The sequence below is a fragment of the Halichoerus grypus genome, chromosome 5 (genome assembly GCF_964656455.1).
Source record: "Halichoerus grypus chromosome 5, mHalGry1.hap1.1, whole genome shotgun sequence".
Classification (NCBI taxonomy): domain Eukaryota; kingdom Metazoa; phylum Chordata; class Mammalia; order Carnivora; family Phocidae; genus Halichoerus; species Halichoerus grypus.
Window position 1 is genome coordinate 161,878,071 of NC_135716.1, and position 27,466 is coordinate 161,905,536.

The 27,466-nt window shown below is 44.6% G+C and overlaps 1 protein-coding gene across 1 annotated transcript in view; it reads left to right on the forward strand.

Moving 5' to 3' along the window:
- CSMD2 (CUB and Sushi multiple domains 2) overlaps positions 1-27,466 on the forward strand; it is a 584,478-nt gene that overhangs the window by 36,937 nt on the left and 520,075 nt on the right. Inside the window, exon 2 of the mRNA XM_036065279.2 lies at positions 20,766-20,982. Coding sequence (XP_035921172.2) covers positions 20,766-20,982 — 217 coding nt within the window. The remainder of the gene's footprint in view (positions 1-20,765; positions 20,983-27,466) is intronic.

Sequence of the window (27,466 nt, forward strand, 5' to 3'; positions counted from 1 at the left end):
ATTTTTTTTCTTTTGCTATTGATTTCATTTTATTCCACTGTGGCCAGAAAAGGTACTTGGTATGATTTCAGTTTTCTTAAACTTGTTGAGACTTGTTTTGTGACCTAACATGTAATCTCTTCTGAAGAAGGTTCTCTGTGTGCTTGAGAAGAATGTGCATTTATTCTCTTGTTGTTGGGCAGAGTGTTCTGTGTAGGGCTGTTGGGTCCAGTTGATCTATAGTGTTGTTCAAATTCTCTGTGTCCTTATTGAACACCGGTCTGGTTGATGTATCCATTTTTGAAAGTGAAGTATTGAAATATCCTACTATTACTGTATTATTGTCTGTTTTTCCCTCCAATTCTGCAAATGTTCACTTCACATATTTGTGTGCTCTGCTCTTAGGTGCATCTATATTTATAATTGTTATGTCTTCCTGGTGAATTGACCCTTTTATCATTATTATAATGTCCTTTTTTTGGTGACAGTTTTTGACTTGAAGTTTATTTTGTCTGATAGAAGTATAGCCACCCTTGCTCTCTTTTGGTTACTATTTGCATGGAATATCTTTTTCTGTAATTTCACTTTTAGCATATGTATGTCATATCCAAAGTTAGTCTCCTTGACAGCATACATTTGGATCTTGATGTTTTCTCTATTCAGTCACTTGATATCTTTTGACTGGGGAGTCTAATCCGTTTACATTTAAAGTAGTTGCTGATAGAGAAGGACTTAACCATTACCATTTTGTTAATTGTTTTCTGTATGTCTTTTAGTTATTTTGTCCCTCTTTTCTTCTCTCCCTGCCTTTGTATTTCCTTCCTTTGTAGTGACATACTTTGCTTCCTTTCTCATCCTTTTGTGAGTTTTCTACAGATTGTTACCACTGGGATTACATAAAATATCTTATAGTTAATACAATCTATTTTAAACAGTTACCTTCAATCACATGCAAAAACTCTACTTCTTTACATTTCTCCACCTACCTTTGTTATCCATGTCACAAATTACATCTATTTACATTTTGAATCATTAACATAGTTTTATAGTTATAGCAATTTTTGTGCATTTATCTTTTAAATTCTATACCAGAATTAAAAGTGATTTTATACGATTCCAGTTTTACAGGATTCTTTATTTTCTGTATATTTACCTTTATCAGAGAGCTTTATATTTTAATATGCTTTTGTGTTGCTGTGTAGTGTCCTTTCATTTTAGCCTCAAGGACTCCCTTTAACAATTATAATAAGGCAGGTCTAGCAGTGATGAACTTTCTCAGCTTTTGTTTATCTGGGAAGGTCCTTATTTCTCCTTCCTTTCTGAAGGACAGTTCTGCTGGATATAATATTCTTGGTTGGCAGTGTTTTCCTTTCAGCAGTTTAGATATATCTTCCCACTTCCTTCTGGCCTGTAAGGTTTCTGCTGAGAAATCCACTGATAATCTAATGAGCTTTGTTGTATGGGGCAAGTTGCTTTTTTTCTTGTTGCTTTCAAGATTCTTTTTCTTTGTCTTGACTTTTGACAGTTTGATTATAATGTGTCTCAGTTTGGGTCATTTTGGGTTCATCCTAGTGATGGAGTTGGAGTTGGAGTCTCTTGAGCTTTTTGAATTTGGATGTCCATTTCCTTCCACAGATTTGGGAAGTTTTTGGCCGTTTCTTCAGATAAGCTGTCTGCCCCCTATCTCTCTTCTCCTTCTGGGACTTGTATAATGTGTATATTGGTCCATTTGTTGATGTCCCCTAAGTCCCTTAGGCTTTCTTCACTTTCTTTATTCTTTTCTTCTTTTTTGCTCCTCTGACTCAATGATTTCAAATGACCTTTGAGTTTAGTGATCCTTTCTTTTGGTTGATCGAGTCTGCTATTGAACCCCTATAGTGAAATTTTCAATTCAGTTATATTCTTTAGCTACAAAATTTCTGTTTTATTCTTCTTTATAATTTCTGTCTCTTTGCTGATATTTTCATTTTATTCATGCATTGTTTTCCTGGTTTAATTTAGTTGTCTGTGTTCTTTTATAGTGCATTGAGCTTCTTTAAGATGATTATTTTGAATTCTTTGTCAGTAATTCTCCATTTCTTTAATTTTGGTTTCTGGAGATTTATTTTGTTCCTTTGATTGGACCACAGTTCCCTGTTTCTTCGTGTGAATTATTATTATTATTATTATTATTATTATTCCTGTGATTTATGCATTTGAAAAAACAGCCACTTCTCCCTATTTTTATGGACTGGCCTCATACAGTGAAAGACCTTCTCCAGTTAGCCTGGCTAGAGCTTCTGGATCTGGAGGTCACTCAAAATTTTTCTGGGGATGTGTCTTCTCTGGGCTTGTGCATGTAGTTTTTCAATTAGAAAGAGGTTTGCCATTTTCCTTCTTAGGATTTTGCAATTTCTTGCTCCCTCTCATGTCTGTCTGTGTTACTGTAGGTTCTCTGGTGCTATAGCAAGTGCTGGGCTCCCTTTTGTTTCCTGTGGTTCCCAGGCATCCTAAATATGCTGGTTCCTTGTTTGCACTCTAAGTCAGATGAGATAGAAACCAGTCCTTTGGGCAATTTCCTAAAAAGATGGAGCATTGGACTTATGTTCTGCTCTTCTCTTTCCTTCCCAAGGGAGAAGGTGCTAGTTGGGCTATTCTTCTCAATCATGCAGAGCTGTGTCGGCTTGGGGGAAAGGCTATTATGGTTGCTGTGAAATGGCTTTTCTCACCTGTTTTACTGGGACTATTCTTGACTTTGAACTTGCCTGGCATACTGTAACTTTTTAACTGGTTTCTGGAGTTCTCATAAAGACTCTTTGGGTGATATATTGTTATGATCCAAAGTTGATGACTCTGTGGTGGAACAAAGTCTGGGGCTTCTTATTTTGCCATCTTGCTGATGTCACTCCTCAAACCCCTTTCTAATGGCACCTCATCTGGGTACCCTCCCCACTGTCTGTCAGCAGAGACTGCTGGACTGGTAGGGTTGTGAGGGTCATCTGGGCCTTATACTTGTAAAGTCCTTGCTGGATCATAATAAACTCTCTCCTGTGCAGCAGACTATGTGATGGTTGAATGTAAGTTCATTCTGCTTTGTCTGACCAAGTGCAGCCTGCATGGTCTCCATGCTTCAGGTGAACATGTGCTCGTAGCCATTTCAGGGACAGATGTGTTTTGAGAGGACATTGCACCCATGGAATCATCAAGAGTCAGAGGTCCTAGGTACCAGCTCCATGACCCCAGTAGATGTGACACCTCTGGTTTCTCTTCTGTCATGCATGGTTAGACCTATATTTCCCTCTTGGGAGGCACAAGGAGATGGGTACCTCTAGATCCTAGGAATCCACATGGGAAGTGTCACTGGAAGGGTACAAGGAAATGGGTGGAACAGATTCTCCAGCTTATGCTACGAGATCTGAGCTAAGAGGTGGCCCAGCCAGGATAGAGCTTAGCTTACAGTAATGAGGATGAAGCTGTCCCCCACCTCTTCCTCAATGTCCCTCTTTCTCTCCTTTCTATAAATTCCTTGCCCTTCCCAGTTATACACCTGCTTGCCAGCTGCCATTCAACTAAGAGCATTGTCAGGGAAGCTCAGATTGTCTTGTAGAAGGCCCTAGTGAATACCCATTGAATTGGCTTGAATTCTGTTCTTTCCACGGCCCTGTGCTACTCCTCAAGCCAGTGTGTTTCCTACCAGAAAATGTCCAGCAACTAGAGTCCAGAGCCCCCTATTAGACTTGCCTTTTTATAGATTCTCCCATTAGAAAGTTCATTCATTTATTCATTCATTCGTTAGTTCGTTTGTTCATTCATTCATTCATTCAGCATATGCTTTTGATTTTTCTTAAGACCACCCAGCAGTGAACCTTAGGAATTCCTGTCCCAGTCTCTGGCATGGTGACATCATTTTGGTGTGGCCACAAGAGAAGAAAGCTAGGATTGGCAGGATTTCTGGAGCCCTAAAGGGTCTCTAGGACTCTCATCCACAGAACTCTGCAAAGCAGCCCTCTGGTAAGCCCTTTGAGTAACTGAGCACCTCTGGGTGGGGCTCTCAGCTGGAGCGAGGAGGCTACTGGGACAGCAGGTGGGTGATTAGGCAGAAGCTGTGGCTGACCAGACTGGAGGAGCCCATGGTGAGCAAAAGCCATTAAGGCCAACACTGGGCATCTGGGGAAATGGCCATGGGGATGTCTTCTAAGCCGAAGTCTGAGGTCACTGGGGCAGGTTCTGAATCAGATGCTTCCACATGCCTAACCTCATCGTGTTGTTGGCTTGCATGTGTATGGAGGAGGGGCAACAAGAGAGCTGTGATGATTTCCTTTTATAGAGATTCTAAGAGGAAGTACATTTCTCCATTACTTCCTGACACAATTTTTAGATTATCCACCTACTCAGATACATTTTTCCCTCAGTTCATTCAAGTTTAGAGAGGAGAGAGAGGGAGGGGAGAGGAATTGAGAGGAAGGTTTTCAAAGAATTAATTAAAATAAAGTCTCTTCTAGGACAAGATATGCCATCTCTGTGCTTCCTTTGGGGTAGGGGGTGGGGTGGGGACAGGGCTAAAATGGAGTCATGTCCAGCCAAGAGGAAAAGCTCCTTAGCTCTGGTCAGCAATTTTAGACCTCCATGCTACATCTGGCATGTGGCCTGCCCACCATCTTTCCTTCTTCCTCCCTCCCTCGCTTCTTTCCTCCCACCATCCCTCTCTCCCCCGCTCTGTCCCTCTGTCCCTCCCTCCTTCTGTCTGTGTCTCTCTCCCTCCTTGTCTCACTCCCTCCCTTTCATCCCAGTGCAGTGGTAAAACATATACTTTCAGATCTCAGTCTCAGGAGTCAGACAGACCTGTGTTGAACCTCAGCTTTGCCATCTATTATTATATGTGTGAACTCGGGCAAGTTATTTAGCCCAAACCTCATTTGTTAAACAGGGTAAAAAATAACACCAACCTCCTTGGGATGTTTTGAGGTTTGAAAGAAATCATGTGAGTAAGATGCTCAGCACTGTGTGGGGCACATAGTCAGTGTTGGATAAAGGATAGCTGGAATTCCTTCATCCTTGTGCTTACTGATATTTGATTCCTTCAATAGCCCTGTTCTGCACCCTCAAGGATGTGTTGGTTAAAAAGGCAGACAATGTTTTCTGCCCTCAGGTCAGTCTGGTGGAGAGATGCCACTCAGGACCCCCCTCCCTGGCTGTAATTCCACTGTAGGCTGAATCTGTGGGCCCTCCCATTCCCAAAATTGCTTTCAGACAGAGCCACACCAGCTGGTTTGGCTTCCTGGGCCTTCAGAGAGTTGGGTTCACATGAGCTGTGCATTTGTGATTGCACCGAATTGTAGTTTATTCATTCATTGAACAAATATTTACGGAGTACCATGTGCCAGGCACTGTTCTGGGCATTTGGGATGGAACAATGAATAAAACAGAGACCTTGCTTTTGTGAAATGAATGTTCAAACAGGAGGAAACAGACACTAAACACACATAAATAAACTACATAGGGTGCTATAGAGTGATACCTGCTATGGGAGAAAGGAAACTGAATAGGTAAGGGAGATTAGAGGTATTGGGGATGGAGGTGGGGGAGGGTTGTGATTTTATTAAGGGCCATCAGGGTAGACCTCACTGAGAAGGGAACGTTGAGACTTAAAGGAGAAGGAGTTTGCCTTATCTGAGGAGAGAGGACTTTATGAAAAGAGGGGAAAGCAAGTGCAAAGACCCTGAAGTGATAGCATGGCCTCTTGTGGGAGGAAAAGGCAGGAGGCAAGAGTGGCTGGGGAAGGAGGAGCAAGAGAGGGAAGCTTTGCGAGAGCAGGGACTGAGTCTGTCCTGTGCCTGGCAGGTGGTAGATGTACAGTGAGTATTGGTTGAATGAGTGAATCCTTGTTGGCATCTAGGTCTGACCTGAGCTGGGCCAGGCTAGGACTGACCTCATCACTAATTTGCTTGAACAGAGTGATTTAAGCTTTCCTTTTTGATAGGAACAATTTTCACATCACCAACAGAGCTCATATAAAATTCAAATACGCAATTGGGGGCATCAAAACACAAAGCTCTTCCCTTAGCATGTAAAAGAGCAGCACATCTGCTGAAGAGTGGGAAAAACAAAATGAAATTGCAGATGACCTTTGAATGCCTAATTTAAAGAAAAGTCTGTACTGGGCTTTCCCTGTAGCTGCTGTGAAAGTCTCTGTGAGTGAGCTATTTGGATTTCCAGTAGATGTCCAGTCTAAAGGTGCTGGAGGAATGAGGGGGTAGGCCATCTATGGAGGAAAAAGAGGTTGCACCCAACTGCTGATGACCATATGTTATGTCCTCCCTTTGGCCCTTAGGATGTCTGATTTTGTGTCTCACTCTGGATCTCAAGTCTCCCCACACCTCATCTCTAGAGATTTAGTCTCCCATCTATCCTCCTCCTCCTTCTTGGCTGAGGACTGAGTGCCAGGAACATCTCAGGGTTACAATCCTAAGGGACCATCCCCCATCCCTCACCCCAGGCCTTCTGAGGCAAACCGTCTCTAGTGTGTCCTCTGGTTCTGTCTGGCCTAGGGCTGATGGACATTGTCTTAGGCACTCAGGCCCCTGAATGGAGCTCCAGTGCTCTCTGCCCTCACCTCTGCTCCATTAACCCCTTTCGCCAGTGCTCTCTCTCTATCCCCCTCTGCTTCTTCATCTTACTAATTCCCTTTTCCCTTCTCATCTGGTACAGAAGTCCGGAGAGAAATTGGACATGCATCCCCAGTGGCCTAGGGTGGGGAGAAACAACCAGGTTTCTGGTTCAGGACCATGGATAGGGCTCTTTGGCTCCCTCAGCACCAACTATTCACTTGGGTCAGCCGACTCAGGGCATCTATATGAAGGTGGCCTTGAGAGGCCCATTTTAAGATAGAGGGGCAGGGGCCTATGTGACTAAGGGACTTGACCATATCCCTTGCTAGTAAGTGGCAAAACAGAATTAAGAACCCAAGCTCTCTGATTCTTTCCACTGCACCATGTTAAGTACCCCCCATTTTTTTAAAATTAATTTTCAAATATGAGTCACAGAAGGGCAGAGGGCTTAAAGTTGCTTGTGTTCCTCAGGGATGAGGCCAGTTCCTCTATGGGTGTATGTAAACCAGCAGCCATGAGCTTCTAATGAATAGAGAAACAAATGAAAATAAGGGTACAGATGACAACTGGATGTATTAATCTATTTACGCAATAAATATTAACTGCGTGTCTATGAAATGCCAAACCCCATGTTGGGGATTTAATAGTGAATCAGATGTAGTACTTGCCATCAATGTGGCACTCAGGCAGGTGGGAGAGACAGACATAAGCTTGGCTTCACATACTTTTGACAGTTCACTTATTTCTCAGGTTACATTTTTTCTTCCTTTGGGAAGTCCAGTGTGCACAGAATTCCTCATGTGGTCTCCCTTCTGATGCCTCACTGTAGTGATCTCAGCCTTGAGAAGGCAGGTAGTGCAGCAGAAACCTAGGATTTTGAGCTGAGGAGATTGATTCTTGAATGAAGGCCCTTCCGAGGCAAGGTTCTTTGCCTGTGAGTATGTTCTAGAAAGAGGTGTGACTGATCACTTTGGCCAAAATAAGCATCTAGCCACACTCCTAACCCCCCAATCCATCTATCCATCCATGGAGAAGTAGTTAAGAAGGCAGAATTTGGTACCAGATTGCCTGGGGTTGAATCCTGTTTCTACTGTTTATCAACTGTCTGACCTTGGGCAGGTTACTTAACCTTCTTGGGCCTCAGTTTCATTGTCTATAAAATGGGAATCATAATAATACCTATCCAATATAGTTGCAGGGATGGAATGAGTTTATTTGCTATAAAGTGATAAAAAAGCTCTTGGCACAGGAGGAATGTGTAATAATCTATTATTATTAGACTTAGCTCCATGAGGCCAGGGGTAGTGCCTGGGATACGACGGGTGCTCAATACCATTTTTTTAAGGTTTATTTATTTATTTTAGAACGAGTGTGTGAATGGGGGGAGGGGCAGAGGGAGAGAGAGAGGGAGAGATCTCAAGCAGACTCTCCACTGAACGCAGAGCCCCATGTGGCGTTCAATCTCACGACCCTGGGATCATGATCCAAGCCGAAATCAAGAGTTGGATGCTCAACTGACTGAGCCACTCAGGTGCCCCTCAATACTAGTTTTTAAATGTGTCAATGAATGAATCAAACATTTGCTAAGACCTGCGTTTTTGTGTGTCAGCCCCTGTGCTCAGCCACCATCCCTTGAGTCAAAGCCACAGCTCAGGTGTCTTCTCAGCTGAGGAGAGCGCAATGCTGGCTCTCTGTATTTGCTCTGAAAGACCCTGCCCAGGAGTAGGACCAACCTGGCAGAGGTGCCTGTTCCCAGATATCCCTGGCCCCTCCTCTCGGTGCTGATCCAGGGATGTAGCACAATCTGATGAGTGAGAGGCTCTGCCCTCAGCAACGCAGAGATCTCTTTGCTGGTCCAGGATTCCCCGTCAACATAATAAACAACCCCTGGCTGGTGTTGGCTCAAAATGATGACAAATGAGCTGCCTATGTATCGCCAGGCAGCAAAAATCGTATTTGGAACACAGTGGTGGCTTCTGAGTTAAGCATGTCCAGGAGAATCAGAGAGCCTGGAGGTAGAATTAGAAAGCTGAACGGCATGGGATTACTCCCCTGGAACAATTGGATGTGGTCCAGGGGCAGGCTTGCCGCCTCACCCTGTCTGCTATGCATTGTTTTATACCTTTGCTGGATGCATCCCCAGCTTGAGAGGAGGGAGACCCTGTTTTGTTTTCATGTCCCTGAGGCACAGCAACTGTGCTAAGCTCTTTTCAGTAAATCCCAGGCTCTGCCCCCAGCGCTGGGGGCAGAGTGGAAACAGAGGACCGTAGCTTAGGGAGTGTGTCCCCTGATGGTGTGTGGAAGCCTTGCAGCCTGGCAGAGAGAGGCACCAGAGCTTTGCTCTCCCGCAGACCTGGGTTTGACTCCCGGCTCTTCTTCCACTGCTGCTACCTATTTGACCTTGAGCATGTTCTTAAGCCTTGAGGAACTTCAGTTTCTTCACATGTAAAGTGGTAGGGGTGGGACATAATAGCCATTTCAAAGGGTCATTGCAAATGTTAGGGATATAATGGTAGTGAAGCCTGTGTGTAAGTGGCGGTTTCCTTCTCAGACCTGCACAAAAGCACCAGTCTTCTGGGTTTGTTTGTACAGTACTCTCTGCTGTGCCCCTGGGACCCAACAATGAGGTGTCCCTGAACCACTTGTTAAGTGGAGAGTTAGTAAGATGGGCCATGCGTGTCTATCTCTGTATTCCACTGTGAACTCCTTGGGGACATGGAACACATTATACAAAATCCATTCCTCCCATCTTCCTACCCACATACACATACAGACTGGGACTAAGGAACCTTCCCCAGATTTGCTGAATGAAAGATTGAATTTGGTTGGATCTCTGGGGTTCTTGATAGAATCTAGGGGCTTCCTAACGTGGATAGGGAAAAATTACATCTTTATTTTCACTGATTTCCTGTTGAGACTTGGCATTTCTACCAATGATGAATGTAGGCAACAAAGTACAGCAGTATTAGCCGTATTTGTGAATTTGTCACTGATAAGATCACAGGTATTTTCATTACCTGAAAGTACGGTTGTTGTAGCCATCCAGAAATAACATTTATGGTTTGGACTGCAGTATTTATCAGGCCCACTGCTAGATCTTATTAATAATGCATTAATAGGGGAGTGCCTGTATTACCAGATGACACATCTTCAAAATGTTTTGAAAATTGTATTTCAATATAATTGGTTTCCTTTGTAATTCTATATATTTTGTTTTATTTAAAACATTTCATTAAAAACATTTATTTTATTCAAAAACATCATTTGTGAGGGCTTCATCAGGCTGCCAAAGAGGGTCATGGCACAACAAAGGTGAAGAACCTCTGGTGGAGGAGGTTTGGGAATCCTTTGACATGAATGACAAAGGTGGGAGGTTAGCATCTTATGTATATTATTCTAGAGAGTATTTCTAGCTTTCATTGGGAGCTCCAAAATGGCAAAGAATTAGATCAGTGGCTCTCTACTAGGGGTGATTTTTCCCACCTAGGGGACATTTGGCAATGTCTGGAGATATTTTTGGCTGTTTCAAGTGGGAGGTGCTCCTTGGCATTCAGCAGTAAGGCCAGGGATCCTACTATAACATGCTACATGCTACATGCAGAGGACAGCCTCCACAACAAAGAATTCTTCTGCCCCGAATGCCAACAGTGCCAAAGCTGAGAAACCCCGGACTAGACTATCATATCATTAGTGGGAATTTCTCTCATTGTTAAGACCTCTAGGGAAAAAAGAAAAAAAAATCAGTGCACAAATTCATTAGCAACACCTGCGCTAATTCTCTTGTCCAGCCCTAATGCACATCTGCCTTGTGTACCAGGTGCTGGGCCCTAGGATTCCAGAGAGAGGCATGGCTCTGGAAGAGCTCTGGGTCTGCCATTCAGTAGGATGTGTGACCTAGCAGACTGGTGTGCAAAGTGCAGCCATTATGCACATCTCTACTGGGCACCTGTGGTCCAGGCGATGTTCTGGGTGCTGGGGATTGGTGTGAATGTGACAGAGCATGGTCTCTACCGCCATGGAATCCACACCTCTCAGGGGAGACATGTAAACCACGTGTGACGGTGGAGATGCAGGGTACTGTGAGGATGGGCGGCGGGGTGTGTGTTTGGATGCGTGTTGGGGTGAGGACGATTCACCTTGGTGTAGTGGTCTGTAAGGTCTCCCCGGGGTGGTGAACTTTGACCTGTGACCTAAAAGATGGATAGGCGTTGTCCAGACCAGAGGATGGGGAAAGGGTGCTTCAATCAGAGGGAATGGCAGGTTTGAGACTCAGAGTGAGCCAAGGAACACGGAGCATCCAAGGAAGGAAATGGAGTCTGGCTTGGACTGGAGTGTCATTTAAGGGAAAGACTTGCAAGAGGTGAAGCCCAGGTGAGGAGCAGGGGCTGGCTCTTGCAGGGAAGGGGCGTCTTGTGCACCATATTGCGGATTAAGGCCTTTATCCAGAGGAGCCATTGAAGGGGTTTAGGCAAGAGTAGCAGGCCATTTTTGTTTCGTTGAAAGGCACAGACTGGGAGAGAAGAGAGAAGAGATCTGGAATTTGGAGATGGCTGCTGGAGAGAGGGAGGAAAATAGGAAAAGACAAACAGAAGAAGGGAGGGAGGGAGGGAGGGGAGAGGGAAAGATAGGAAGAGAGGAAAGGACAGACAGAGGGAAGGAGGGAGAGGGGGAGGAAAAGAGGAAAGGATAGATGGAGGGAGGGAGGAGGGGAGAGGGGGAGGGAGAAACTGCCCAGGAAATCAGGGAAGACGCCTCAGAGAAGGTGCAATGTGAAGTGAATCTGGAACAGGGAGTAAGGTTGGCTAGGTGTAGAAGGCATGGGAAGGGCATTCCAGGCCCAGCATTCTGAGGGCCAGAAAGGGCCTGGGGTGTTTGTGGATGGTGAACTATTTGGTGTGAGTAAAGCTCGGTGTGCAGGGGAGAGGGGCGAACACGAGGGTCAGGGCCACCCACTCCTGAAGGGTGATTGCTGAGGGCCAGAGATACTGTGTGGCCCCTGCTCCCCGATCTGTCCAGACAAGGGGCCCCTGCCAGAAGGCATGTCTACTGCTGGGCCAGAGTCCCACTGTGGACTCGAGGTGCACAGGTGGCTCTCTGTGTGGCAGGTGAGACACCTGCAGTGGACATGATGGTCTGCCTCACATCTGCAGCTTTCCCCTGCGTTTCCTCTTAGGGCGGCTTCATTCATTACACGGCTTCGACGAATCCATATCTCAGCCCAGAGTGCACTCCCAGATTCCAGTCTACAGCCCTAATTGCCTTCTGGCCATCTCCATCTGGAGATCCCACTGGCTTCTCCAACTAAATTTATCCAAAAATGACCTTATCAGTCAACAAATATTTGCAGAATTGAATTGAATTTTCCTGCCAAACTTCTCAAAAGAGTTATCTCCTCAAAATTACCATTATTTGTAGACAACATGATTGTGTACCTCAAACACCCAAGGGAATCAACTGAGAAATCTTTGGAATGAAAGAGAGTTCAGAAACCCAGCTGGATGCAAGATGAATATATAAAAATCAATAGGTTTTATGTATATCTGTAAAAACCAGCTAGAAAACTAAACTAATGGGAAAAAATATTATTCACTAGAGCAAGGAAAAGTGCATAAAGTGTCTAGGAACAACCTTCTTAACAAGATGTGATTGGGACCTTATATAAAGAAAAGTACAAATCTTCATGGAAAGATGAGTTGGTATTCATTGATCACGTATTGTGTGTTAGGTACTGTCTGAGCATTTAGCAATTTAGCAGGTATTATCACATTAATCTATACAGTCATCCTTGAAGTGGGTGTTAATTTTAAAGATGTCCAAACTAAGTTTAAAGCGTTCACATGAAGCGCCCACCAAGTATTAAGTGGCAAAATGGAAATTTGCACACAAGGTTTTTGCTTCCCAAACCCGTGCTTTTAACCTTTTCTTAAGCCACCTCCCCAATAAACCCTAAATACACAGACAAATGAAGTTGGAAGGTGTTGTCCGAATATTATAAAAAGTTAATTCATTTCGCCCATCCGTTCATCCCCACGGTGGGTATTGAGTGTCTGCCATGGGCAAGGACTGAACTAGGTGGTAGAGATAAAAATATGCATAAGCTCTCGAGGAGTCTGCTGATGGACATAGACGTGTCATCATGTCACCATCGGTGAAGGCAAGGATATTCATAGTAGATGAGTAGCAAGTAGAGGAGACATGCATGCCATTGTCTTGAGGGTCCCAAGATGGCTGCTTGGAGGAGGGAAGGAGTCTCAAAGTACCTGGAGTCAGCTGGGTGAAGGAACTGGAGAGCGAGTATCCCAAGCATAGAGAGTTGGGTGGGCGATTAATATTTATGAATTCATTCATTTAACCAACAACTCTTCCGGGAGCATCTGCTACGTGCCAGTACAGGTCTGGGAGCTGGAGATAGAGCAGAGAACAAAATAGCACCTCTGCTTTCATGGACATGGCATTCTCATGGGAAGAGGCAGAAAATAAACAGGAAAATCAACGGCAGTGGGTGCTAAATGCTATGGGAAAAAATAAAGCAGGAAGCTAGAGCACCTGGTCTGAAAGCAGGGAGGCCTGGATTTTAGGTAGGGTGGGCTCCGAGGAGGTGATATTTGACTCCAGAGCTCAAGGAAGTGAGGGAGTGGGTCTCATGGCTCTTGAGGGAAGAGGTTTCTGGATTGAAGAGTCCCAAGGTAGGCATGTGATGGGCTTATGGAATGGCCTGGACACTGCATGGCTGACCGTGGGAATGAGGGGACAAGAGAAAGGAGAGGAGCTCAAGAGGAAGCGGGGCGTCCATTCAAGGTAGGGCTTTGAAGGGCCAGGACTTTAGCTCTTATGTTGAGGGAGATGAGAAGCCAGTCCATCTTCAGTAGAGCAGTCTTTCTAAAAATATGACCAAAAAGAGGTCAATGTCACTGCGTGCAAAACTGAACATTTTAATCTTCACGAAAAATTGAAACAATGCAAAAAGCACACAGCCAGGTAGACAACAATATTTGCGACAAATATGACAGAAGAGTAAAATCTGGATTCTATGAAGAGTCAGTACAAGTTGGTAAGAAAATCGTAGGAACTTATGGAAGATTTAAGTACATAAAATTTAGGAACCTCTTATGTCAAACATCATAAAATTAAAAGGCTAAAACGGCGACAAACCTGTGATGCTTAGAGGACATAAATATGTAAATCAAAAAGAAAAAATAAGCACTGTAGTGGAAAATTAGCCAAAGAGTTCATCAGATGGTTCCTAAAGGGAGGATTTAAAATTATTAGGGGATGTTGAAAAAGAAATGTTGAGTCAAAGTTACAAAGAGATACTAAATAAAACAAGATAGCTTTTTTTTTTTTTTTTTTGCACCTGTCAAGTAGGGAAAAACTTTTCAATAAGAGAACACACGATGTGAGTGAAGATGGATTGAGATAGGCATTCGTAGGCATGGCTGTTGAGAATGGAATTGGAGTATGTTTTCTAGAAAGTATTTGGGAGAGCCAGAGCCAGAGCATCACAAGTGTTCCTACCCTTTGACCCAATACCCTGCACTTTTGGAAGTCTGTCATAGGGAAATCATCACCCCAAAGCGTTTAATTCTCCAGGATTGTTCTTGAGCCTGAAATGGGTCTTGGCCGTGTCTGGGAGCTGCACTGACTGGAGAGAGTTATGGGTGAGTGAAGGCAGCCCATCCTGGGTACAGAGAAAGAAATGCAAGGTGCCCTTGGATCAAAGTGCACAGCAGCATTCCCGTCCACAGGGCAGTACACTGGTCATTAGATGCGAAGAATGAAGAATATGAAAACACTCATTTAAAAAGATACAAGCACCCCTATATTCACCGCAGCATTATTTACAATAACCGAGATATGGAAGCAGCCCAAGTGTCCATGGATGGATGAATGGATAAATGAGATGTGGTGTATATAAACATGGACTATTACTCAGCCATGGAAAAGGATGACATCTTGCCATTTGCCACAACCTGGATGGAGCTTGAGTGTCTTATGCTAAGTGAAATAAGTCAGAGAAAGACAAATGCCATGTGATTTCACTCATATGTGGAATTTAAGAAACAAAACAAACAAACAAACAAAAAAGAGACAAACAAAAAGAGACAGATTCTTAAATGCAGAGAACCAAGTGATGGGAGGGGGGAAATAGGTGAAGGGGATTAAGAGGACACTTACCGTGACAAGCACTTATTAACGTTTGGAACTGTTGAATCACTAGAGCATACACCTGAAACTAAAAGGACACTGTATGTTAACTCTACTGGAATTAAAAAATAATAACAATTAAAAAAAGGATGAAGAACAGGTAGCCCTTTTCTTGGAAGAAATTCAGCATTTTATAGGCATGAAAAGACATTTAGCCCTTTTGGCATGGACTCCCACTCTATTAGCATTTCAATCTGGAGTGGCTGCTCTCTGGGTTTTAACTTCCTCAACTCACTAACAAACTAACATTTGCTTTCAGGAAGCCTTCCCAATGAGTCAGGCTTCTAGCACTATCTATCTTCAGCAGTGCCTGCCACAGAGGTCAGCCAGCCTCCTGCGGACAATACCGCCACCCCCAACCTAGAAACCGAAGCTGGATGCGGTTACGGCGTAAGTGAATATTCATTCTGGGACTCTGGCCATGGAAGAGCATTTTCCACTGCACTGACCAGCATTCACTCTGTCACCAGACCTTACGAGTGTCCAGGTCTTATTTAAAACAGAAAAAAAAAATCCAGAAACAATTTAAATGTCTGACGGTGGGAGAATGGTTGAGTAAATTCTAGTTTAACCATAGAACGGAATGTTGTTCATCCATTTAAAAGGCTGTTTATGAACAGATTCAATATCTTGGGGGAGAAGCTCATGTTATAATGTTTACTGAATTGTTGCAAAAGAAAACCGAGAAATGACCTGAATGGCCATCAACAGGGGAGTGGTTGAATAAATTGAGATACACCCATGCCGTGGAATATTACACCTTTATATAAAAAATAAGTTAGATATGTATCTACTGCCTGGAAGTTGTCCCTGATGTATTGTTAAGTGAGAAAGCATGGTGCAGAGAAATGAGCTAACGTAGGATCTCATTTTTAAACAAAATAATAAAAATTCTCCCAGAATGTGTCCATTTGCTTGCATGAGAGTGGAGAAGGCTGGAGAGGAACACCTAGCCGCCTGGTCACTTTGGATTGGGTGGAAGGGAGAGAGATAGGAGATCAGTTTTTCTTTATATGTCTTTGTGTTCAATATATGCATATCTATATATATCACAAATGCACCTTGCCTCTGTCATTTAAGACAAGAATAATTTACTGAGGAAAGAGCACACACAATTCTATGTGCAGTATTAGCTGCACAGTGTGAAATGGGTCTGGAAAAATCTAGGAAAAAAAAGAAAATATTAATAGCAGTTGCCTCTGGAAGGAAGGTGCAGTTATAATGTTTCCTCTTTTTTATCCTTGCCTGTATTTTTCAAATCGAACAAGCAAAATGTATAAATTATTATTTAAAATATACGGGCTTCCACCTTCTCACCAGTCCATCTTGCCTTTACTTACTACGATCTGGCCTCTGTCGGCCTTGCCTCCAGCCACCTGACTTTGCTGAAATTCATGTATCCGTTCAGCACGTACTTGCTGAATTCTCGGCATTGGGGAGGCAGCGGGAACCAGGACGAATCCCTCACTCTCAGCGTTCTCCTTCCAGAGGGACCATTGAGACATCAAACTGAGTGACCTCGCCCCAGACCCTCATCTTAGCCTGTCTGTGGTGCTCAACACATTGAGTCAAGTTCTCCTGCGTGGAAATGTCCTCTGGTTCTCCTCCCACCATTCTGCCTGCCTCGCTGCCCCCCACCCCGTCACCCTTCTTGTCCCCGTACATGGAAACTCTTCCCAGGGGCTCTGTTTTGAGCCCCTTCACTTGTTTCTCCATAGCAGGAGTACGGTTTATACCCAGATTCTGAATCAGAAATGGCAGATCTGTGCCGCTCTGAGCCGAGGCAGCAGCCCAGGATGCTGGGGATGGTGGTAAATGTTGGTATCTGTGGTTGCCAGGACATGGATGATAGTGGCCTTTACAGTGTGGTCCCCATGGGCTCTGTACTTCAGATGCACTCTGTACATCACTCGGTGCACACGTTGGTGTGTTTGCTTATGTCTGGTCTAGGATCTGGGCCCCATGGTCCCTTACCGGGTCTAACCTAGAGGAATGAATGAACGAATGAATGAATGAATGAATGACATAATACAATGACATCTCCAGGCAGATTTTAGAAACATGAGTAGATCTGGTGCCTGTGCTGATGAGGGGAAGTTTAGGGAAGTGAATTAGGGGACTCCTTTGAAGCTTTATTTCATTATTATTGTGGCTGAATATTTTTCTGGTTTCTGGGCCATTTACGTCTTCTTTAGTAAACTAATTTGTTCAAGACCCTGTCTGATTTTTCAATTATAGCGCTTGTTGTTTTCCTATTGATTTGCAATGGTTCTTTGTATATTAAGGCAATTACTTTTGTGCCTAACATTTTTGTATCCTTTTCTCTTCTGTTTCTATTTTTGACATATACAAACTTTTTGCATAAAACTGTCAGGCTGGTAGTATTTTCCAGTTTTTCTGCTCAGAAAAATCAGTCAGATAATTATTTGCCTATATTTTTCTCTAATTACTTTTTTGGCTTGATTCTGTTTTAACTTCTAACTCTTTTCTCCATCTGGAATTTATTTTAGTAGATGGTGTGAGTTGAGGAGGTGGTGGTTCTTTTCCCAGTTAATTTGGTGGCCGTGCAAAATGTTTTTCTTTTCTCATTGATTTTTTAATGTTGTCTTGTATATATTTCAATTTTTATGTGTGTTAAGACTTCCCACAATACTGTTTCACGTTCTGCTTGTCTGCTCTTAGACCACCCCTCCGCTGTTTTCATCAGCATCATTTGGTGATTTTGGTTAGTATCTTGCAGAAGGAGGATACTGCATTTTCAAAAAATATGCATTGTCTGTGACCATCTATTTTTCCACTTAAACTTAGGTATCATCTTACCACATTTAAAACAGGTCATTGGGCTTTTGATCAGAATTGCATTAAGCTTATAAATTAACTTTTCAGAAGGTTAATATTCTAAATTAACCTTTCAGTAGTTCGTCTTTCTGCTCAAGATGACGTTATGTCTCTTCAATTATTCAGTTTTTTAAAATCCCTCTCTAAAAGGCATTTTCATACAGTGCTTGCTCATTTCTTACTGAGCTTATTTCTATGTCTTGCATGCATTTTGTAGTTATCATAAAGAAGAACTTTTTTCTTTATATTTTTATCTGTCACTGGCATATGGAAATGGTATTGATTTTGTAAACTTATTTTGCATTTGGCTACTTTACAGAGTTTTTTTTTTTATCAGTACTAATAGCTTTATAATTGATTTCTTTGGGTTTTGGGTATATTAAAATGTCATTTGCAAACCATGTTTTTCTTGCTCCTTTTTTTTTTTTTTTTTTTTTTGTAGTGTGTGTGTGTGTGTGTTGCGTGAGTTAGCTCTTTCAATAAGTCATGAAACCTCACAGGTGATAGTAGCATTCCTGATCTTAATCAGGTGTTCACCGTAAGTATGAATGTTGGTTATTTTTCTAAAATGGATGCTGTATCATGGTAAGGAAATCTTTTTCCTAGTTCCAAATGCTTATTTTAATCAGGGTTACAGGTCTAATTTTATTAAATGCCCACTTAGCATTTATTCAGAAGACTTTAACTTTTTTTCTCCTTTAATGGGATACTTTGTGTTAAGAGAGTTCTCAATAGTAAAGTCATTTCAGAGATTAACTGTCCTTTGTCAGTTAATCCCTAAGCGGGCTTTAAAAAAAAAATTAGTGTTGAGTCCATTTATCAGCATCAGAGTTAAGGAGGGGGGTGTGAAGTGGCTGCTCACGTGTGAATCCTTCTGTGAGTAGCCGTGTGGTTTGGGCTCCGTTCCTTAATTTCTCTTTGCCTTAGTTTTTCATCTGTAAAATGGAGACGACATTAATAGTATCTGTCTTAAAGGGCTGTTTGTGAGGTTTAAACAACTCAGTCTATACAAAGTTCTGAGAAGAGTATCTAACCAAACACTCACTAAATAGAAGCCATATATTAAATTATTAGAAATTTACCATGTATGTGCCTGATACCGAGTTTGGGGTGTGGATTCAGAGATGGGAAAACTCACATATGGTCTGTCTTCTCATGGAGCTTACAGCCTGGCAAGAAGACAGATCCTTATGAAATAATCACGTGGAAGCATGGAAATTTGTTTCTATGATAAATGCTATCAAGGAGAGCTATGGTGTCATAAGAACATGTAATAGGGGGCTTGAGCTAGTCAAGGAGAGACACTGGACTGAGATCTGAAAGATAAATATGCCCAGAAGGTAGGGAAGAGTATTCTAGGAAAAGAGAAGAGCATATGCCAAGGTCCTGTGGCTGTGCAAGGAAGATAATGTGCCTGGTACAAAAGTTGAGAGGGTGGTGTTTGAATGGAACGCTAGTGGGCACTGGGTCTAAGAGGTCACTAAGGGCCAGACCATGCAGAGACCCTCCGAGGCCTGCAAGTGATTTTCTTCCTTATTGGACAGCAATGAAGAGTCATGGAAGGTTTGGTGTAGGTTTGGGGGGAGGGGAAGTGACCTGATCAGATTTCTGTTTTAAAAAGACACCCCTGGCTGCAGTGTTGGCAAGGACCAGAGTAAATGTGGTTGACCAGGTAGGAGGTTATTATGGCAGTCGAAGAGAGAGACTGGTGTGGACAGGGAATGGAGGGAGTGGAGGTAGAGACAAGATGGTAGATTGCCTGTGGGGTTGTGATGGAGAGGAAGGTGTCAGAGGAGAGGGAGGGAGGGAGACATCACAAGCCTGAGAATCCCAAAGGAGATGTCGGGGCTGGAGCTCAGAGGGAAGTCTAGCCTGCAATGTGAAGTTGTGGGTTGTCAGTGGGCAAATGGGGAGGTCCTCTAGACTAGACAGAGAGGAGGAGAGGTCCCAACACTGAGCCTGGAAAGGGGCCAGAGGAAGAGCAGGGGGCGGAAAGAAGGAGAGAGCAGTGGTGTGGGAGAGAGCCTGTGGTCCCCAAGCAGCAGCATCACTGGATCCAGTGAGAGGAACAGCTTCTGGCCCCAGGAGGATGCTGTCCATCGGAAGGTCAGAGTTCATATTTCAGCCAGGTGCACCCAGGCGGTGTGCATGCACGGTGAAGTCTGAGATGTTCTGGCCTGGCAGGAGTGTTTCCAGAAGGAGGGTGCATGTGAGCAACAGTCTTAGAGGCAGCAGAGACAGAGGTCTGTTAAAGGGAAGACTGAAAAATATCCACTGGACCCATCAGTGACCTTAGTACACCAGCTTGGGTGGATCAATAGGACCCGAAGGCAGAAGTGACAGGGCTGGAGAGCGAGTGGGAAGTCAGGAAATGGAGACAGAAAGTATAGACAGATTGTGTTTTCTAGAAATTTGGCAGCGAAGGGGAAGAGAGAGACAAGGCTGGAGGGAATGCAGTGGGAATTGTTTTCTCGGTGATGGAGTCCTGAGCACACTTAGAATGGGAAGACTCCAGTGGAGAGGAAATGATTGGACGCATGTAGTGTATGCAAGAGAGAGACACAGGTCAGCTTCATGATGGGGAGTGGGGATGGGATTCCAAGGGCAGATAGGACGATTATGTTTAGATTGGAGCAGGGGTGGTTCCTCCGTTGGGGGAAGGAGGACAGCCAGGGGCAGATTGGATGGGTTCGGAATTGGTGGGGTGAGACAGAGGATCAAGGGATCCCCCCTTGTGGCTTTGTTTTCTGTGCCAGGTGGGAGGAGAGACAGTGAGCTTGGAGGAGGGACCTGCAGAGTCAGGAGGGCATGGAAAATGGAGAAGGTTGCAAGTCTTCATTCTGGCATTTGATGTTCTAGAGGGGAAGCCTCTGTTCTGCCCTGTCTGGTGGCTTTTAGTTCCAACTCTCTGAGCCTTATTTTCTTACCACACAGTTCTCCCAAGGCTCGAGTCCAACGACACACATTTTGTTATCTGCGCAGTGCATGGCACAAGCAAGCCTAAGCTCCGTCTGTCACCCACCCTCCCTCCCTCTGTGCGCAGCCTGGGGCAGCCTGGGAAGCCCGTGGGAAAGCGGGTCAACATTGCTCCTTTTTCTCTGGAAGCTTCTGGGAGTTCTTCTGGCCATACTGACCTGCTCCCTTTCTCTCTCCCAGGCCAAAACTGCACGTTCCAGCTACAGGGTCCCAATGGGACAGTTGAGAGCCCAGGGTTCCCGTATGGCTACCCCAATTACGCCAACTGCACGTGGACCATCACCGCGGAGGACCAGCACAGGATCCAGCTCGTGTTCCAGTCCTTCGCCCTGGAAGAGGACTTTGACGTCCTGTCGGTGTTTGATGGCCCACCCCAGCCAGAGAACCTGCAGACCAGGTACTGTGTCCATAGCCAATAGCGGGGACCTGAGCCAAGCCCGCTCCCCAACAAAGTCCTCTGTTCCTATGGGCTCTGCCCTCAATTCCTCTGCTTTCTTTACGTTTCCAAATGCCTTTCTCCAGCTTAGAAGTACCCAGTAGGCGGGACTGATGGCTAGTGTACTTAGGAAGATGAGATAGAAGACACAAAGTGTTGTAGAGAAATTCAAGTTTTTCTTTTTTTTTTTTTTAAGATTTTATTTATTTATTTGACAGAGAGAGATATAGCGAGAGGGGGAACACAAGCAGGGGGAGTGGGAGAGGGAGAAGCAGGCTTCCTGCCGAGCATGGAGCCCGATGCGGGGCTCGATCCCAGAACCTGGGATCACGACCTGAGCCGAAGGCAGATGCTTAATGCCTGAGCCACCCAGGCGCCCCTCAAGTCTTTCTATTAAGACAGATTTTGCATGGATTTGTGTGTATGTGTGTGTGTATCTATTGGTGTGCATTCTTTGCACGCATGGAGATCTATTTTCTCCCCTTGGATCCAGCAGATATGTGTTGAAAGCTAATAATGATCATGTCTTATATCCTGTACTTGAAAACCATCAATACTTTGTTGGAGTTTGCCTTGCATTTGCATGGCCTTGACTGTGGGCGTAGAATCAGGAGTTTGGGGCAGGGGCACTTGGGTGGTGCAGTCGGTTAAGCGTCCGACTCTTGATTTCAGCTCAGGTCATGATCTTGGGGTTGTGAGATCGAGCCCTGCATTGGGCTCTGCGCTGAGTGTGGAGCCTGCTTGAGATTCTCCTTCTCCCTCTGTGCCTCCACCCCCCCCCCAAAAAAAAGGAGTTTGGGGCAGAGTTCCCACTCTCTCAAACCCCATCCTGGTTATTGGAAGAGAAAACTCTGGAAGGGCTTTCCTGATCCCCTGAGCTGTCTCCCGAGGGGGAGAGAGAGTTCACGTCGAGGAGGGAGACAGGCAGGGAGACTGCTGCCTTTGCAGATGGGCAGACTTGTCTGGGACAGAGGTCAAGGCCCCAGAGTCCTAGCTCTCCAGCTTTTGTTGACCTGGTGGCCAGCCGTGCTCCATGGCCAGCCTTGTCCTGGTTCTGCCAGCCAGGCTTTGGGCTCCCCAGGAACCCAAAGGGTTAGTGGCTTACCAGCCAAGCCCTGGGGAGCTCGGGGTGCTAATGAGCGGAACAGTAATGAGCCGTTCCCTGGCAGGTGCTTTAACTCTCGAGGCTTTGTTTAAGATGCTCTGTGCCCTTAGCTTGCGAGCTTTTGGAGCAGGGTCACAAACAGCACTTACAGGACAGCGCCAGCCCTTTTCTCTCCCGCTCCCTGCCCTCTCAGGGTAGTGCAGGGGTGAGGCTGCCAAGCCTGCAGCAGAGGTGGGGGCAGCTGGGGCCCCTCTGACTAGTAGCTCCTCCCGGACAAGGCTGGGCTTATCCATCCTGCCTTGACAGCCAGCATGTTTGGTGCACGGTAGGTCTTCAGTGACACTTGGGGGGGGGGGCAGGGACTAGAGTCCTCTTCACTTATTCACTGCACAACTATGTCATGAGCACCCCTTATGTTCCAGACACTGGCCTGGGTGTGGGGGATGCGGCAGCGAGCACAACACAGCCACTGTCTTCACGTGGGCTACCTGCTAATGGGGGCGGCGGACATGGATGTGAATATGTGACTTGAGCATTCAAGGACATCAGAGCTAGAGAAAAAGCAGGGGGAGACTGGGACTGGAGAGTCTGGAAGAGGTCGCAAAGGAGCGAGTCCTTACCACCGGGTGCTGAGCTCAGTGACACCAGTGGGGCCCCTGCATAGACTTCTGATGGATGTTGAATGAAGTTGAAAGATGGAAAGGCTAATGGGGTACTTTGCTGGGGTGTGGACAGCTGGAGGCTGACTCCGGTTCTGCGTCCTAGAGCTGTTCTAGCTTTCCTTGCTCTGAGGTCCACACGGATGTGGTCAGACCTCTGCTTTCTGATGCTTAGGTTTGCTCACTGGGAGAGTGAAATGCAGAACATCCACGGGAGGTGGGGGGACTGGTCTGGCCTGGAAGGGTGGGGAGGTGGTCCTGGGAGGGGAGGCCCTGGTTGTGTCCCCTGCCCCAGCGAGGTGGTCCTGGGAGGGGAGGCCCTGGTTGTGTCCCCTGCCCCAGCGCAGCCCAGTCTGGCCAACCAGTCGTGTGTGAGGAGGAGCTCCCAGGGGTTGTGCCTTCACTAGGTGGTCCCTGCTTGGGTTCTCCCTTTCTGTGATTTTCCCCATCTGCTCATTTCCGTTCATTTCAGTAGCCAAGGGCCTGCAGGCTTAGCAGAGGGGGAAGAGTGCTGGGCCTCTTGGGGCCCCTGCAGCCAGAGGAGCTCATAGCTTGGAGGACACTGGGCAGGGAGATGACCCCAGAGGACAGCCTGAAGAGCAGGAAGGAGTGGAATGTGTGCTCCTTGAAGGTTTTGGAATGGAGCTCCTTCCAGGGGTGTAGGGGGGACAGCATGTGTGTTTGGGGAGGACTCTTGGGTCCTTGTGAATTATTTTCATGTTCTTTGCATGGTTATTAGTCTACTCAGGTTTTCTTCTTATTCGTGAATCAGTTTCTATATGTATGTTTGTCCACGACATCATCCCTTTTATGGAGATGGTCAAGGGTCTCAGCCTAGAATCACATGCATTACAGTTTCCCCATCTGTCTGGTATCTGGGAGCGCACCTTCTATCTCGCGCCTGCTCCTGTGTGTTTGTGTTTTCTTTCTTTTTACTCAATTAGTCTTATCAGAGGTTGCCTGTTTTATTGGTCTTTTTAGCATTCCACCTGTAGGGGTATCAATTTTATTCTTTCTCTATTATCTACTGACTCATTTTTGCTTTTATCTTTATTCATTCTTTTCTCCCTCTTACCTTGGGCAAATATTGCTCTTTTGCTGATTTCGTGAATTGAATAGTTTCATTATTTCTTGTTTGATAACAAAAACCTTAAGAGACATTTTCCCCTAAGTATAACTTTGACCATATCCCATAAATTTTGATGGATAGTCATTATTTTAGGAAGAGTCTCTAATTATGGTTTTGTGCCTTCCTTGACTCTAGGGTTTTTTCCCTCAGATTTTCCAGTAATATTTTTTATGCTTAAAACATTATTATCTAGTTGTATTGCATTATGATCAGATGATTATTTCCACTTTGGAGAACTTGCTTTTTTCCCCACAGTGTAAGATCGTTTTTTGTTAACTGTTCTATAAGTATTTGCAAGAAATAATTCTTTCTGAAAAAAATTGTGTTATTAACATTATGCAGTTTTTCTAATTTCGTACTGTCTGAATGAGGTTTGTCAAAGATAAGCAATGCATTGTTTTCACATTTTCACTATTGTTCTTGTCAATTTATCCTTTTATTTCTAAGTTTTTACTTTATATATTTTGGTGCTATACTTTTCAGCATGTAAGTATGTTTAAACATTAGATATTGAGTGAATTTTATGTATTTTTTCAGTAAAAAAGTTATCTTTATTCCTCCAGGTTTTTTTTGGTCTTAAATTCCACTTTGATGCTCATATAACCATCTTCATTTTCTTTGAGGTTTGTATTTATTGGGTCCCCCTCTTTCCCAATTCCTCTGTTTTAAATATTTTCTGCCATTGTTCTAGTTATATCTCTTAGGACATCATATCATTGGATTTTTTTTTTAAGATTTAAAAAAAATTTATTTATTTGAAAGAGAGAGAGAGAGAGATACAAGAGCGAGCACAAGCCAGGGGGCAGTGACAGAGGGAGAGAAACAAGCAGACTCCCTGCGGAGCAGGGAGCCTGACCCGGGGCTCTATCCCAGGACCCCCGGATCCTGGGCCCTATCCCAGGACCCCCGGATCCTGGGCCCTATCCCAGGACCCCCGGATCCTGGGCCCTATCCCAGGACCCCCGGATCCTGGGCCGAGAGCAGACACTTAACAAACTAAGCCACCCAGGTGCCCCTGGATTTTTATTTTTAAACCTTTACTGAGAGTCTATTCTTTAATAGGAAAGCTTAATCTACTCACATTTTTTGGTGACAACCTGTATGTTGCTCCAGTATAATACTTAATGCTTTCTGTTTTTAAGTTTCCTTACTCTTATTTACTCTTATTTCCTTTTCTCTACTATCAAGTACAAGTTCTCTTTGCTTTTTCTGTGATTTTGATTCTACTAGTGGTTAAGTTACTTCTTCAGAACACATTTTTTTTAAAGATTTTATTTATTTATATGACACAGAGAGAGAGCACAAACAGGGGGAGCTGCAGACAGAGGGAGAGGGAGAAGCAGGCTCCTCACTGAGCAGAGAACCAGACATGGAGCTCGATCCCAGGACCCTGGGATCATGACCTGAGCCGAAGGCAGACGCTTAACGACTGAGCCACCCAGGCGCCCCCAGAACACATTTTAAGGTGTATTTCTCTGTCAGCATCTTGTCTGGGTAGGCTTTTTCTTAATCAGGTCATACTGGCACTGCATCTTGTAGAAATTCCTTAGTGTTTGTAGCATGTAGTTATCTGTCTCTTTTTCCTAGTTCCCAGAGTGGACATTTATATTGGCTCTTTTTAATATACCTTCGATTATTTCTATGAGAACTTAGGGGCTCAAGTGGAAGGGGAGTTTAACATGTTGGCTTGGTTCTCCGTCTTCAACTGGAAGTTTGTCCTAGGATTTTTATTCTTTTTGATGCTATTGTGAATAGAACTAATTTTTATTTTATTTTATTTTTGGATTATTCACTGCTAATATATAGAAATACAGTTGGTTTTTGTAACATTGGTCTTATGTCTCAAGACCTTGCTGAACTTATTAATACTTTTAATTTTTTTTATTATTATCTGTGAATAAATGTTTTTGTTTTAGTTTTTCCTTTATAATCTAGATGTCTTTTATTTCTTTTTTTGCCTAACTGCACTGGATAGGATCTCACTGCCGTCTTGAAAGGAAGTGGTAAGACTGGACATCCTTGTTTTCACTCCTGATCTTAAAACGTTCAGTCTTCCGCTGTTAAGCGTGCTGTGAGCTACAGATGAGTGCTAGATGCCCTTCGAATGAAGGTTTTAAGCAGATGATTTTGGCACAGTCTGACTGCAGTGGGGAAAATGCACTGGATTGGGGGCCAGACTGGTGACTGCCAGGCCAGGCAGGAGACAGTGGTAGCCAGAGCTAGACCAATGGAGAGAGAAGATGGAGTGGCTTTGTGTGATATTAATGGAAAGGCATTGTCCCTGAAGTTAAGGGCGAATTTATAGGGACTGTGGAGTGTAAAGAAGAAGAAAGAGGTGGAGGATGACTCCACCGTGTCTGACTTGGAGGCAGAAAACAAGCAAGATCAGTGTGCGTGAATTCCGGTTTCCAGGAAAAGGTGTTCTCACGGCATACCAGGGTCTTTTCTGTACAGATGTTTTTTTTTATTCGTCTAGTGGAACAGGAAGGTCATGTTCTCTCACGTTGTTTTCCTGTGAAACAGTATCACACAAGGAGGAGGGAGGGGCGGGCCTAGATTTATACCCAGGTAGGTACTACATTTATTAACGCTGTGACCTGTGCTAGGTTTGGCCTCTCGGAGCCTCATCTATAAAATGGAAGTCACACTGCCCATCTTTGCCCATCTTCCAGGGTGGTGGTATGGGAGCCCCCTGCTACAGATCCCTTAGTGCTCTAGCAACGGTAATTTGCATCCTTCCCCGCCCCTCTGTTCCCAGACCTAGGAACTCGGACTGTTCTAGAGGGCTTTGGCGTCTGTCCTGCCACTGCATGTATAGACTTTGTGGATCACAGGAGCAAGGTGTGGAGCACGGACACTGAAGAAGGAATCGGGCTCAGGGGCATCCCTCACCGTGGGTGGCATTACTGAGCAGCAGGTTTCTCTCTGCCCGGATAGCCCGTGGCTTGCTGTGTTTATTGTCTACAACTCCGCAGCCTCAAGTTTTGTAGTTCTGCTGTCTGTGCATTTTGAATGCATTTCTCCTTTCTTCTTCTTTTGCTCCAACACCGATCTTTTTCACTTGGTGGATGCGTTCCAGCACAAGGCTGAAGGGTCACCTCCCCACCTCAATCCCCAGCCCCCTTTAAACTTACCTCTCTCCGGTTGCTTGCTCATGGGTTGTGTTATGAGTGACAGGCTTCTTAACTGATTAGATTCTAAGCTCCTTGAGGCTGGAAGTCAGGCCTTCTATCACATTTTGCTGTGGCAGAGCCAAGCAGTGAAATATACCTCTTGCTGGTGGATGACGTGAGCTTGCTTTCCAGCTGTTCCTTAGCCGGCGCATCTGCCAGTCTCTTTGACTCTCAGCCTCAGCATCCCCATCTATGAAGTGGGTATATCAATATCTGCTTCATAGGTTGGTTGGTGAGGATTAAGTTAAATCATGTGTGTAAACCACTTTGAATTGTGATAAGATATAAACAAAAGGAATACTTGTATATTTGGAGAAGAAAATCAGAAAACACAATTAAGCAAAAAGACACCCCCCCATAAATGTATAAGTCATGTGGC